The sequence below is a fragment of the Drosophila santomea genome, chromosome 2R, assembly GCF_016746245.2.
Source record: "Drosophila santomea strain STO CAGO 1482 chromosome 2R, Prin_Dsan_1.1, whole genome shotgun sequence".
In the NCBI taxonomy this organism is placed as follows: Eukaryota; Metazoa; Arthropoda; class Insecta; order Diptera; family Drosophilidae; genus Drosophila; species Drosophila santomea.
Genome location: NC_053017.2, coordinates 710001 through 724740, shown reverse-complemented (window position 1 = coordinate 724740; position 14740 = coordinate 710001). Strand labels below are relative to the sequence as shown.

At 40.4% G+C, this 14740-nt stretch overlaps 1 protein-coding gene and 1 long non-coding RNA gene across 5 annotated transcripts in view; one reads left to right on the top strand and one right to left on the bottom strand.

Moving 5' to 3' along the window:
- Positions 1-4814: 4814 nt before the first annotated feature.
- The window catches only part of LOC120447167 (serine/threonine-protein kinase GE16371), a 16350-nt gene continuing 6424 nt past the window's right edge, over positions 4815-14740 (bottom strand). For 3 of the 4 annotated variants that reach the window (XM_039628624.2, XM_039628623.2, XM_039628622.2), the window contains 5 exons: positions 6965-7616; positions 5881-6904; positions 5670-5815; positions 5450-5599; positions 4815-5392 (listed from right to left, as the gene is read on the bottom strand). In XM_039628624.2, coding sequence (XP_039484558.1) covers positions 5111-5392; positions 5450-5599; positions 5670-5815; positions 5881-6904; positions 6965-7615 — 2253 coding nt within the window. In that variant the 5' untranslated portion in view covers position 7616 and the 3' untranslated portion in view covers positions 4815-5110. Of the gene's footprint in view, positions 5393-5449; positions 5600-5669; positions 5816-5880; positions 6905-6964; positions 7617-14740 lie in introns of those variants that run through there. The other variant, XR_005615918.2, reaches the window with a different exon arrangement.
- LOC120447171 lies at positions 11184-12042 on the top strand. The gene is made up of 2 exons (XR_005615920.2): positions 11184-11814; positions 11899-12042. It is a non-coding gene; the product is annotated as an uncharacterized LOC120447171 (long non-coding RNA).

The following is a 14740-nucleotide window of genomic DNA, read 5'->3' as shown; positions in this document are numbered from 1 at the left end:
AGAAACCTAAAGACTCCAATAGCGCCAATTATGCCACTACGAAGTCCCTCTGGCACCTGGTTTCGAAGTGATGAAGAAAGAGCCAGTGCTTTCGCTGACCATTTACAAAATGTATTCCGACCAAATCCCTCTACCAACACATTTATTCTCCCTCCTTTAATAGCAGCCAATCTAGATCCTCAAGAACCCTTTGAATTCCGACCATGTGAACTAGCAAAGGTTATCAAAGAGCAACTGAACCCAAGAAAATCGCCTGGCTACGACCTAATAACTCCAAGAATGCTCATTGAACTCCCAAAGTGTGCTATTTTTCACATCTGCCTGTTGTTCAACGCAATCGCCAAGCTTGGATACTTCCCTCAAAAATGGAAAAAGTCGACCATAGTAATGATTCCAAAGCCAGGAAAAGATAAAACGCAGCCATCATCATATAGACCGATAAGCTTACTAACATGTCTTTCAAAGCTGTTTGAAAAAATGCTACTCCTTCGGATTAGCCCTCATCTTAGAATAAACAACACACTTCCAACACATCAATTTGGCTTTAGAGAAAAACATGGAACCATCGAACAGGTCAATCGAATCACGTCAGAAATTCGTACTGCTTTTGAACATCGAGAATACTGCACAGCCATTTTTCTAGACGTCGCGCAGGCATTTGACAGAGTGTGGCTCGATGGACTTTTGTTTAAAATAATCAAGCTGTTGCCCCAAAACACACATAAGCTACTGAAGTCATACCTATATAACAGAGTGTTTGCAATAAGATGCGATACAAGCACTTCACGCGCTTGCGCAATCGAAGCTGGAGTGCCGCAAGGCAGTGTACTGGGTCCAATCTTATACACCCTGTATACGGCGGATTTCCCCATAGACTACAATCTAACAACCTCCACGTTCGCTGATGATACCGCGATACTCAGTCGCTCCAAATGCCCAATAAAAGCCACGGCACTCCTATCCCGACACTTAACATCTGTAGAACGATGGCTTGCCGACTGGAGAATTTCAATAAATGTTCAAAAATGCAAGCAGGTTACCTTTACCTTAAACAAACAAACATGCCCACCACTGGTCTTGAATAACATATGCATTCCACAAGCCGACGAGGTAACATATCTGGGTGTTCATCTGGACAGGCGGCTCACTTGGCGCAAACATATAGAAGCCAAATCGACACATCTTAAACTTAAAGCAAGGAACCTCCACTGGCTCATAAATGCTCGCTCTCCACTTAGTCTGGAGTTCAAAGCTCTTCTATACAACTCCGTCTTAAAACCTATCTGGACTTATGGCTCCGAGCTGTGGGGCAACGCATCCAGAAGTAACATAGACATTATTCAGCGAGCACAGTCAAGAATTCTGAGAATTATCACTGGAGCGCCGTGGTACCTTCGGAACGAAAACATACACAGAGACCTAAAAATCAAATTAGTAATCGAAGTAATAGCTGAGAAAAAAACGAAGTATAACGAAAAGCTGACCACCCATACAAATCCCCTCGCAAGAAAACTAATCCGAGTATGCAGTCAAAGCCGGCTGCACCGCAACGACCTCCCAGCCCAGCAATAAACTTATTAGGGCATTAATGAAAAAACTATCACTAAGTGAAAGTTAATTAAGTTAGATTAAGATTTGAACACTTATTGTTAGTCTCTTAACAAAGGGAAGATTCAATAAATAATAAAAAAAGCAAAAAAAAAAAAAAAAAAAAAAAAAAAAGGACTGTTTCAATGGAAAGTGATGCCGCCATTCGGGCTGCACATCGCGTCGGCAACGTTTCACCGGACGTTGGACCACGTTATAGGATCCGAGATGATGCCACACGCCTTTGCATATCAGGACGATAGTCCGATCAAGGCGAGCGGGTTATATCCTACTCCAGCAGAACGCTGAACGGAGCGGAGAGGAACCACTCTGCAACGGAAAAGGAAGAAGGTTACCATTTCAAAGTAATAACGGTTCAATTGGCCCTGAAATGGCTGAATAGCATCGACAGTCCGCACGGAAGAATCGCAAGGTGGGCTCTGGAACTTCAACAGTACGATTTCGAAATCTTGTATATGAAGGGCCATCTGATCGTCGTCGTGGACGCTCTCTTAAGACAGCCGCTACAGGAAACGAGCCGCACGATAACAGCGAAGGACATAGGAAGTCGGAAGACAATTGCGAGAGTGGCAGCCAGGCACGCCACTATAATCTCCGGAGAAGGCCGTGGAAACCCAAGGTGGGGGACACAGTACGGGCCAAGGAGCACCACCTTTCGAAGGCATTCGAAGGCATTGCGGAAAAATGCTAAAAACAGAAACTAGAAGAAACCCCTTGCAGAAGAAGGGAGGAAGACAATACGGGGTATCGTCACACACATAGGCCCGTTGGAGCGCGAGAGCGGGACAGGGCTAACGGCTAACGCACACTGTTGCGAATTCCGTGTGTGGCCGGTACACGGAGGAGAATCCCGTTACCGGTACAGGCACCGCGAAATAAGGAAGCATACAAAAAACCGAGGTTTCGTAGTAGAGAGGACGGCTTGAATACGTCTCTAGAAATCAAGATCTCGAGATGACAACACGCGCGCAGAGCATCAACCGGGAGGTGCGGCAGACCGGCATCGGGAGTAGGATAAGTTTATATGGATAAGTTAATATGGCAAAAATTTCCTCAAAACGTACCTCCATTGAGCTGCAACACCGGAACCACATGTGGGAAAAATCAGGATGGCGGCGCTGCGATAGCAGCGGTCGATCTGTAGGAAACAAAAATACTGGATACCCTATGGGTTGCAATCGGCAATTGGCAATATGAAGGGGCAAGGCCGGCCGCCAATATCAATAACTCGATCGTGGTGTGAAAGGTAGTGAATTTTAAAGAAATAAGGAGAGGAGAAATGGGGAAGCTGCATATGCGAGGAGACACCGAATCTTCCAAGGGAAGGGGAAGATGTGAGGAGTCTTAAAACTTTTCACAAATCCGGGTGCAATGGAGCAGCCTAGCAAAAGCAAAGACGACTGAAATGCGAGAGGAGTCAGGGGCAGCTAGGTCCAACAGGAAATAATGGATCTTGGACCCCGGCAAAACGGAGAGACCGTTAACTAACGGTACCGCGCTAAGCCTTGGACTCCAACCAGCCAGAGGTCTAACGGTAACGGTGTGGACTTTGGACGAGCAAATAGAGGACGCACCGTGAACTAACGGGACATGGGTTGGACCTTGTACCCGAGCGAGCCGTGCGTAAGAGGAGAAATACCGGAATCTCCGCGGCCTATAACGGGACGCCGCAAGCGCACCTCGAGGCAGTCAGTGAGATCCGCACGTTAGAACGGATAATTTAACGAAAAGTGAACAGACAGCAAGATCACGCAGGAGTGAGTGTCGAAGAGGACACCCAAGTAAGATCACTGCAAGTGAAGAACAAGCGATCACAAGGACCTGAAAGACCCAGGACGATTAGAAGGAACAGTGCAGTTATTGATCGGCAAAGGTGGTTCGAAGAAAAGCGTTATCTTGACTCACGGACGATACATCCTGCCCCCATTACATCCTAAGCCCCATTCGAGCCAGAACGGGTACGCTGTCAAGAACGACGCTGGACAACGGAAGAAGGACGACGAAGAGCGACGCGAAACATCCGACGGCGAGGACCGTAAGAGTCCATTGTCGAAGCGTTATTGAATAAAGCTATTATAATCGGAAACTTTGTCTTCTCTTTGGTCGGGCAATCACACAAATCATAAATTTGGTGGGACGAAGAAACAACTCTCTGAGCTAGCTGTTGCAATTCGTAGCGAACAGAAACTAGAAAAGCAGTTCGCTACAAAATGTTTTTTTTGCATATGCATCTTACAAATAATTTAAATAATAGGTCAAATAAAAAAAACTTATTTTTATTAATAAAAGATTGATGAATTAAATTTGAAGATTCATTTATGTGGGAAAATAGGTTATTAAAAATCACTAAGATATCTTGAATTCTGCAGTATCATTTCTGGACATTGTAATGCATAACATAACGGTTCTGCCCGAAAGATCTCAAATGTTACCCCTAATTAGTCCTTGCCGTAAGATTCAAAGCTATAGCATGTGATGACTGCAATGTAGAGGCTGGGGGTCCTTAAGCTAGCGTCCTTGGAAAATCCCATGAACGAGCGGCTAACCCCTTTAACAATTGCAGACGATACCGCGATCATAATTCGGTCCAAATGCCCAATTCAAGAAACTGCACTATTAGTTAATAACTCGTGGGATTGTAGAGGTTGATGAAAGACTATCATTGAAAAATAAACAAGAAAAATGTAAACAAAATGTTTTCACCCTGAATAATACCCAATTTCCACAAGCCAACTACATATGTAGCACCTTAACGTCCACCTTGACAGACGACATGGTGGAGGCTTCGATGGGCTTTGAAAACTTACCTACAACTAATGGCCAATACACTCAGAGGTCAACTTGAATCGACAAGCTTGCGCAGCGTCTATGTCTCTGGAGTGTGCATGCTTTATCTCACTTTCTAGCTTTTATAGTTCCTGAGATCTCAACGTTTATATGGGCAGATAGACGGACGGACATGGCCAGATCGACTCGGCTATTGATCCTGATCAAGAATATATACACTTTATATGGTTGGAAACGCTTCCTTCTGCCTGTTACCAGATGTTACCTTCTGCGTGTCCCAGCTGTGAGTAACCTTGAGTTCCCAAGGAGTTGGTATATCTGCAGCTATTGGATTTACAAAAAATATCGACACAGCGACGGACCGTCTCCTGCAGATGCGATACCGTGGTGTTTAAAAATCGTGAACGGAATTTAATGCGTTTAAACGGTAAGAAATAAAAATATATATATTTTTTCATGTATAAGTGCAAATGGTTTAAAAAGTTATACATTGATGGAAAGCAACTAAAGACGGTTTTAAGATGAGAATTTAAGTATTGCTTGAATTCCTTATTAATTTTCGATAGTCATTCTATGTTTGTTGTTATTGCATATATAATTTATATGTAAAAATAAATTAGGGCTAATACAAAAGCATTTTAAGATCCGGAATACAAAAGTTAGACGTTTTAAGAGTGGAAGTCGATTTTTTTTTAGAAATTTCTACAGCCACGATTCATCTTTTATAAGTGGTGCACTCGTTCCCTTCGTTCCCAATCGTCCAATAGTGATCAAGGATGTCTTCGCTTGTGAAACGAACGTCTGGATCCGACTGAAGCATATTGGCAATAAGATCGCGCACTCCGTCCCCTATATCAGACCAGTAAGGATCAGGAAACTCGTAAATGCCAGAAATAATAGCGTCAAAAAGCGGTTCCTGTTGGTTGTCAGGCGCTACAAACGGCGGAAACCCGCAAAGAAGTATATACAAAATAATTCCAGCTGCCCAAACGTCAATCTTTAAGAAGAATATGTGATTATGATTTAACCTTTAAGAACGCTATTATTTACTTACCTTTAGACCATATCCGACTTCTAACAATATCTCTGGCGCTACATAGGTGGGAGTTCCGCAGACGGCATAGAGAAGATCATTTACCTCACATGCTAGTCCAAAGTCAGCAAGCTTTAGTTCAAGAACATTCCCATGTTCATCCAGTTTTACCTGCAAATGGTTATAGTTCCAATAATTTTTCACTTTATAGATCTGCATTTGTTTATTAGTCAGGTCATACTAGAAGATTCTCCGGCTTTATGTCTCGATGCACAATGCCCATTGAATGTAGGTAAGTCATGGCTGCTCCCAAATGTCTAATCATAATGCGCGACTGACTTTCTGCGAACCGCGTTACCTGAGTTATAGCGTCAAACAAATCGCCACCTATTACAAATTTAATAAAATTTTAAAGCTGATAGATGCTGTGAATATGTTCACTTTCAACGTACCACTTACATATTCCAGTACAAGATACATATTTGTATTTTGGTCTACACTCAAAATGAGCGAAATTATATGCGGATGATTTAACTTTTTCATGACGCGAACTTCCGCATCAATGTAGTGTTCCTTTCCCTTGCATTTGTTTTTGTCTATTATTTTCAGGGCGTAGGAATCACCAGTTTGGCGGTGCTTTATCTTAAACACAATGGCAAAGTTGCCGTCGCCAATAATGTTTCCCAGAGTGTATGTGCTGCGAATATTCGATGGCAATTCATTGATCTCTATACCAGTGCTCGTAAGTAAAGTCGCATGCCTGTCGTCTTCTGGTGCGGTTGCTGCTTTGAATGCCTCTGAATCAACCGACGGAGGATAAACTTTTTTGCTCTTTATGGGCATTTTAGGCTTAGGTCCCTTGCAGGTGGTTCCCGCCGTGCGCATGGTCTTACGTATGACATTAATAGCTTTAAGCTCTTCCGCCTCTAACTTAAAATCTTCCGCAGTGTTAATGCGCTCTGTCCCATAAGCAAAAAAAACATCATCCGACTCAAAAAAATCAGATAGTTGGACCACTGATATACCTGAAAGGGTGAATACCTTTCTCACATAGCCAGTATCCAAGCGCACCACTTGCGTAATGGCGGTCAGCACGTGATCGAAACTCGGGCTGTTACGCTTGTTTAGCAACAATCGCATAATACGCCGCGGCTTCGTTCCACTACGTATTAGCGTCACAATACGAGGATGAACCACAGTAACTCGATCGCTTGATTTGGAAGCGATAAGTGGACTCCCGTTGCCGGTTCCTCCACCACACGCTGCCAAAGGACTGCTACCTACAAGTAAGCCATTTTTCAGGGGAGACGCGGGTCGATGCTTAGCCAATCGTTGATTGTAGGGTCGACTATTGTTTGTCAGCGTCAGATTGGACAAAGGCTGGGAACCAGGGTTGTACTCAACCTTCTTAAAATTCTCGTTATTGCAGGAACAAACATAGCTCTGGCCATCTTCCAACTCATCGAGAGAGGTTATCTACATGGGCAAATAAATAATCAAATAATGAGTGTAGTAAAAATAACGAGAAGTATCTACCTTCTTCCCACACATGTTGTAGATAGTGCGAACAGCCCCAGGTATCTTTACATTCTCTTCCAACAGACGGGTTAGGTCTTCAAAGAGTCTTTCAAAGGATCTGTACCGTTCGTTAGAAACAGGAATGGTTACACCCGGATAGAAACGATCCCCGTTACGGTAGAATTTGATTCTTAGCGCCTTCCGTGTCGGCGTCCGACTCTTTGGGATACGTTTCTTGATGTGATCGGCGGTGGATGCAATGGTTAAGCAGGCCGACCCAGTAGCTGAGTTGATCGTGACAACACTTTCAAGCGTTTTAGTTTTGGAAGTGGCTGATGTGATAGAGTAATCGCCGTTTAGCGAGCCAGTCGATTTTCCCACCACTACGCTGTTTGTTAAAGAAGAGGTGTGCAACTTCCGAAGATCATCAAACTCCTTTTCCAGTTCCGAGGTAGAACTTACGGGGCTGTCACAATCTCTATTATGGCTATCCAAGTCTTTCTGAACATTTTGCTGTTGATTTGAATTTTCGATAATAGCAGCCTCGGCCACGGCATTCGCTTTTGAAGTGAAGCTTTGAGGAGATGTCGCTGAAGTAGGTGCTTGAAGTGAAGAAAGCACAGCTGCATTGCAATGGAGGCTGTGTATCTTTACTTTGTCTAATTCCATGCTGAAGCAAGACAGAAATTAAGTATGTAAGAATAAGTAGTCTGTTAAGAAGTATTCGTAATATATGGGTTACTAAACGACACATCTTTGTCAAATTTCTTTTGTAAACATCTAGAAAAAGTAGAAGACATTACCAGAAGTGTTGATATTGACAGATACCGCTTTTTCTATACCGTGCTTAATAAGAATGAAAGACAAACACCGGAACATCTACATCTATCTTAAATTATTAATTATTTATGCAATTGATTGCGTCTGTGTTGATATAGACGCCGCGTACGTTTAATTCAGAATAGCGTTGAAAATATTTGTTCATTTTATTTTTATTTGCCAATTGGCCACGCCAACAAATCTAAGAAAGGTTTTACGCAAAAAATTTCCAAAAATATGTTGAATTTTTTAAACGTTACTTGTAGATTAAAAGTATACTAGATTCGGTTGTTTCTGTTTTGCGTATCCTAGGCGCGGCATGGCTGTAAGAAGTGTGGCGAGCTCCGAGTAGTTTCGGGCCCAAATTCCAGTGAACTTCGACGCGAAAAAAATGCAAGAACGCAGTCGCCTAGATTTGGGGTGCCAGGGTTCGTTATGCTGATCTGCCACAAGCCTATGTGGTGTCGAAACGACACAGTCTTCATTTGAGAGTTCAGAATGTCATTGCCTAGGAAACGTGCTGCCCGCATCGCAATCTAATTGAGATCATAACTTCAGTAAGAGGCGCGCAGACAACACAGAATCCACCTAAAACTGTTGCCCTTCCCAAATTTCATCCTGACTCCGCTGGATCTTGTGCATCGACCTGGTGCGCTACTGTCGATCTCATCGTAGCTGAAAATTCTCTGGATGGCAGTGCTTTACTAATAGCACCAAGCTGATCTTTGGAGGGCATTGCTTCTAATTGGCTTTCGCAAATATGATTTTCTGGAATGACATGAAAGAGTTAAAAGATCTATTTCTGCAGCAATTTGAAGGCAACGAGACCCCAGCATCAACATTGTTCAATGTCTTGAACGGTCGACCTAGTGACGGCGAATGCCTTTCTGTGTATTGAAACCGACTTATAACTACTCTTATGGCCAAATGGAAGTCCATGTCAAAAGAAAAGAATTGCGTTATCAACTGTCTTTGCGCATGCGGCAATTGTTGACACTAGAATTCAACGCACGGTGTTCACAACTATCAAGCCACGCAATGAGCTACAAAATGAGTTGCGGGCGTTTTCATTTGCCAGAAAAGGGACCGGAAAATTCTGCAAGCAAGAAAACGCGCTTGCGCTTTTGCATGCAAAATGCCACTTATGCGGAAAAACAGACCACAAAATCGCCGAATGCCGTTCACGGAAAAACAACTTTAAACCCCAAAATGCATCTCATCCAAATGCTGGACGTCCGTCTGATGGTCAGAATGGAGCAATGTTACAAGTGTGGAAAATCTGGGCACATTTCACCAAATTGCCCTGCACGACAACTATTAACAACTCACAACAGGAACGAAGAGAAGCGTGTTAACGTGTGTCAAGTAGCGAGCCAATTTGTACCCTAATCTTATCCGGTGAGTCGTATCCATTTTATTTCGATTATGGAGCTGAGTGCTCCCTTGTGAAGGAATCAGCATCTTCTCAACTGGCGGTCACACACATCAAAAACATTGTAGTGTTAAGGGGCATTGGAAATAATATCGTAACTAGCACACTACAAATTCTATAAAAAGTCATTATAAGCGGATACCCGATCGAAGTCCTTTTCCATGTAGTCCTTAATAGTTACATTAATTATAATATAATAATTGGGCGTGAGATTTTAAATCAGAATTTTGGAGCTACAATAACTATTGAAAAGATTGAACTTTTTAAGACTAAGTCTGTGTATTGAAAAAGAAAAACGGTTCTGATTGACTATGCGTGGATTACCGTGAATTAAATGCAAACACCATTGTCGAAAATTACCCCTTGCAGCTAATAAGCGACCAAATATCCAGGCTACGCGGCGCTAGGTACTTTTCTTGTTTAGATATGGCTAGCGGTTTTCACCAGATCTCTATTCGCTTAAATTCTATTGAACGTACTGCATTCGTTACTCCGGAGGGCTAATACGAATTTTTCACCATGCCATTCGGGTTAAAAAATGCTCCATCCGGGTTTCAACGTACAGTAATAAAAGCATTGGGTGAACATGCATACTCATATTTTATTGTTTATATGGATGACATTATGATAGTATCACAACCTAAGGAAGAAGGCTATGAAAGATTAAGAACGGTTTTAAGAATTCTATCCAAAGTCGGTTTTTCATTGAATATAGCAAAATACTCGTTTCTAAAAAAATACGTCGAATATCTTGGTTTTGAAGTTAAGGAGGGTGAAATTCGACCCAATCAAAAAATAAAATACAAGCGTTAATTAAATTACCTCCTCCACAGTCAGTTTCCCAAGTATGACAGTTTATTGGTCTTGCATCATATTATGGAGCTATTCTGCTTCATAAAATTGACCGCAAGCCTCATGTCATCGAATAATATAGCAAGCAAACATCTTCTACCGAATCTCGATATCATTTATACGAGCTTGAAACTTTAGCCGTATACAATTCCATGAAACACTTTCGGCATTATTTACATGGACAGCATTTTACTGTATTTACTGATTGTAATTCACTAAAAGCGACACGCAGTAAAATTGTTCTTACGCCACGAGTTCACCGTTGGTGGGCGTATATGCAATCTTTTGATTTTGGTATCCATTATAGACCAGCTATTAAAATGGATCACGTTGATTTTCTTTCACGTAATCATTCGCTATCAGCCAAAACGATTGAGCAGTCTTTTACAAAGGCAGAAGTTAAGCATGTCTTGTTAGTCGAAATAACAGACAACTGGCTTTTTGCCGAGCAATAAAAAGATCCAGAAACTTCAGCTATCGTTTTGAAAATTCAAAACACCGAACTCGGAGAAAGCTTTGCAAAAAAAATTGTATAACTTGCATATGGACTAAACCTCCATCCGGAAAGTTGCCGATTGAACTTCATCCCATACCCAAAGTAGATATTCCATGGCATACGATACATATTGATATTACGGGCAAGTTGAGCGGAAAGAGGGATCAAAAGAAGTATATTATTGTCCAGATAGATGCTTTTAATAAGTTTGTATATTTTTACCACACAGTAAATACTAACAGCGAAAGTTGTTTAGACGCTTTAAAATCGGCAATATCCAGATTTGGTATACCATCGCGAATCATTGCAGATCAGGGTAGATCTTTTACGGGATCAAGTTTTAATGAATTCTGTTCAAAGCAAAAAATAAATTTACACTTAATTGCAACAGGCGCCAACTAGCTATAAATTGTAAATCGAATAACGAAATCTAGTCCTCTTGAATTGTTAATTGGGAAAAAAGCAAGACCTTTAAACATGCTACCGATTTGTGAAGAAAATAGTAAAGTTGATATACATTTTGTAAGAAAAATGGCCAAAGAAAATATGCAAAACAACGCATTGTATGATAAAGATAGGTATGATAAAAATAAAGCTAAAATCAATCATTTTAAAGTTAGCGATTATGTTTTGCACAGAAAAGAGGAGAGACATCAGACCAAATTAGACAATAAAGTTAAAGGCCCATTCCTTGTGGCGGAAGTGCTGGATGGGGACCGTTAGGTCTTGAAATCTTTAGTTAATAAGCGAACATATAAGTATTCGCATGAAGCCTTGAGAAGTATGCCGACAGAAGAGATTCCCGGAGAGTTGGATATTTGTAATGAGAACGCATTGGATGATTCCAATTAGAGTGAAAACGTTGAAAGAGACGTTACAGACATATTCGTGGATTCGAACTAGAGAAGGTGTGGAAAGAGACGCCAAATCGTTGAAAGAGGCGATAAATCGTTAAAAGAGACGATAAAACGTTAAAAGAGACGTTAGAGAAAGTGTTGAAAGAGACGCTATTGACGATTGTGGTTCAGACACTATACCTTTGGCAGTCCACATTATGGAGTTGGCAGTGCTAACAGGCACACGAGTTAATGTGTTGGCTTGATAGATGTGTGGCAAAAGGCCGTTTTGTTTGGTGTCCTGAAGTACAGTGTCTGGTGTCAGAGTACATTGCAACATTGTAATTTTTGGGATCTCACTGTCCGACTGTTGAAAATTGTATTACAAATTCAAGTATAAAAAAAAAAAACATGATCCACAGCACTTCCGTCAGTGAGTTGGTCAAATGAACCAAAATAATAATAAAGACAAACAACCTTACTAATACCTATGAATTGATTTAAATGATATTTTCAGGGAGTACTACATAATCTGCTAACTAAGAAATGATGGCCGTGTCAACGCTTTATATTATATGTCACTGCTTTATATTATATTTGTCATGCTGAAGCATTATACCATGTTAATGTTAATTTAAATAAATGATAAAATGTAAAGCAATTCGCAGAATTCTCTATTTTCTCTAGAATTCGTCTTGTGTCCGTTCGATGCCTGGGCTAACGGTTGATTCTGTTTTGCGTAGCCTAGGCGCGACATGGCTGTAAGAAGTGTGGCGAGCTTCGAGTAGTTTCGGGCCTGAATTTCAGTGAACTTGCACGCGACAAAAATGCAAGAACGCAGTCGCCTAGATTTGGGGTGCCAGGGTCCGTTATGCTGATCTGCCACAATCCTATAAATACTGAGTGTGGTGTCAAAACGACAGTCTTAATTTGAGAGTTCAGTATGTCATTGCCTAGGAAACGCGCTGCGCGACGGTATCGATGTAGTGAGCATGTCTTACGCTCTCTGCATAGTTCAGGAGAAAGGAAATATTACAACATTTTTAATCATTTATTTGTTATTAGATATCCTTAGCGTACCTTCTTAAATTGAGACCAAAACTTGTATTTAATTATTGAATCGGGGAATTTGTCTAAGCTTATGAAGCTTCTGTAATTGTTCGGATTTCAAAATTATAATTTTAAAGTTAACGGCTGATCATAATTCATGATTTCGCATTCATTTTAATTTAAATAAAACGAATTTTTATAAAGATGTCAGTAGAACGATTGTAAAGTTAATTGCAGTAAAAAGTACTTGATTTTGTCTAAATGTCTTGTAAAAATAAAAAAGAATTATATTGTAAATATAATGTATAAATATTGAAAATACACTATAAATGACGTCAATGATCCATAATGACAATAAAATGACTAATAAGGTTGATAGGCAACAAACATTTTTACGTCTATAAAAAACACAAAGCATTATTCTTCAATACTATCAACACCTGGGTCAACATTTCCACCTCCGTTTTTTTTTTATCGAAAAGTGGAGATTGAAAGCATTTACCGTCGTTTTCGGTATACGTCGGCTATTTTTATATATATTAAGTTTTAATTTGAATATAGTTAAGTAATAGTAATAGTAATACAAAGGAAATCATGTTTTCGTCGATGAACCCGTTATTTTAAGAGTAAAAGAATTTACTAGATTCAATATAAAAATATTTAACAGGTAAAAGGAAGCTTTAGTTTGTTGACTTAGATGCCTGGCATACAGTACACAAGCCATGTGCCTTAGATCGTTGCAACTAGATCAAACAACAGTTGGGCAGTGGTTAATTATACGCATAAAAGGATCTGAAGTCTCAGCGACAGCCTCTGATGAGAGCAATGAGTTAAGCTTGTATTTGTATTCAAAAAAATGTGTATGGACTAAATTTAACGTTATGTATGGGCTAATGGAGTGTATAAAATATACATATGTCAATAAAACTAAGTGTAAAGAAAAATGTATATAGAAATGGATATAATACGGTGGTATGTGCACATATACATATGTTTACTGCACCAATATTCAACTATCATAAAGCAATTAAATACAAACGCATTGTGGCAATATTTAGCACGATCATCAACTCGCGGCTTTTTTACGCCAAATGCTGACCAAAACATTGTGCGGGCCTATAGAACTCATTTTTCCTAAGCGCTGAACAATATACATCAGAATAACATAATATATAAATGAGGCGTCATCGGCTGCGCTGCTTTATGAGCTCAAACACCACTGACGTTATAACCAAAACTGTATTATTTATTACATGGTGATCGAGACAGTCGTTCAACGTAGGACCCTGTACAGCGGAACTGCAGGACAACAAGACCTAACGCTATAGTAGAGTTCCCCAAAGTAGGCGTGGTACTTTTTGTGGAAAATCGAGAATAACAAAAATGTAAAAAAAATTAAAAAACATTCTTCGAAAATGTTCCTGAGATCCCGACGTTCATACGGACGGACAGAGACAAATCAACTCGGCTATTGATCCTGATCAAGAATATATATCCTTTATAAATATACTATATATGTTTATATACCCTTCAACGAATCTAGTATACCCTATTACTCTACGAGTAATGGGTACACCGCCTTTAGGTGAATTAAAAACAACTATATCGCTTGAGAGTAATTTAAAACATCTATATCGCCGGTGTGTTATTAACTATTAACTGTTCCACTAACATTTCCACTATGTATAATTGATAATATTTTGGGTTAACTAGGAAGAGCTTTTATTTCTCGATACAATGACAGGTTTCACCAAATTGAACTCTAACAAAGTTTAACTCGATTCGGTAATTTGTCTAAAATCTAGCTCACACCTAACTCTTTCCAAAAAATGATGACTAAAGCATTAGACCATTAGACCACGAGACCATTCGCAAGCATTCCTCTATATAGACGATTAAATACTTGACAGAAGATTAAAGCTTAACAAGAGAGAACGCTATAGTCGAGTTCCCCGACTGTCTGATACCCGTTACACAGATAGTGAAAGTGCGAAAGAGAGTCTTCAACACTGACAGTTTTTGGCGGTTTGTGGGCGTTAGAGTGGGCGTGGCAAAAAGTTTTTTGGCAAATCGATAGAAATTTACAAGACTAATACAAATATGAAAATATATAAGCATTTCTCAAAAGTGTGGGCGTGGAAGCTTCGGGCGGTTTGTGGGCGTTAGAGTGGGCGTGGCAAAAAGTTTTTTGGCAAATCGATAGAAATTTACAAGACTAATACAAAAACAATAAAGAACGCTATAGTCGAGTTCCCCGACTATCTGATACCCGTTACTCAGCTAGTGAAAGTGCGAAGGAGAGTCTTCAA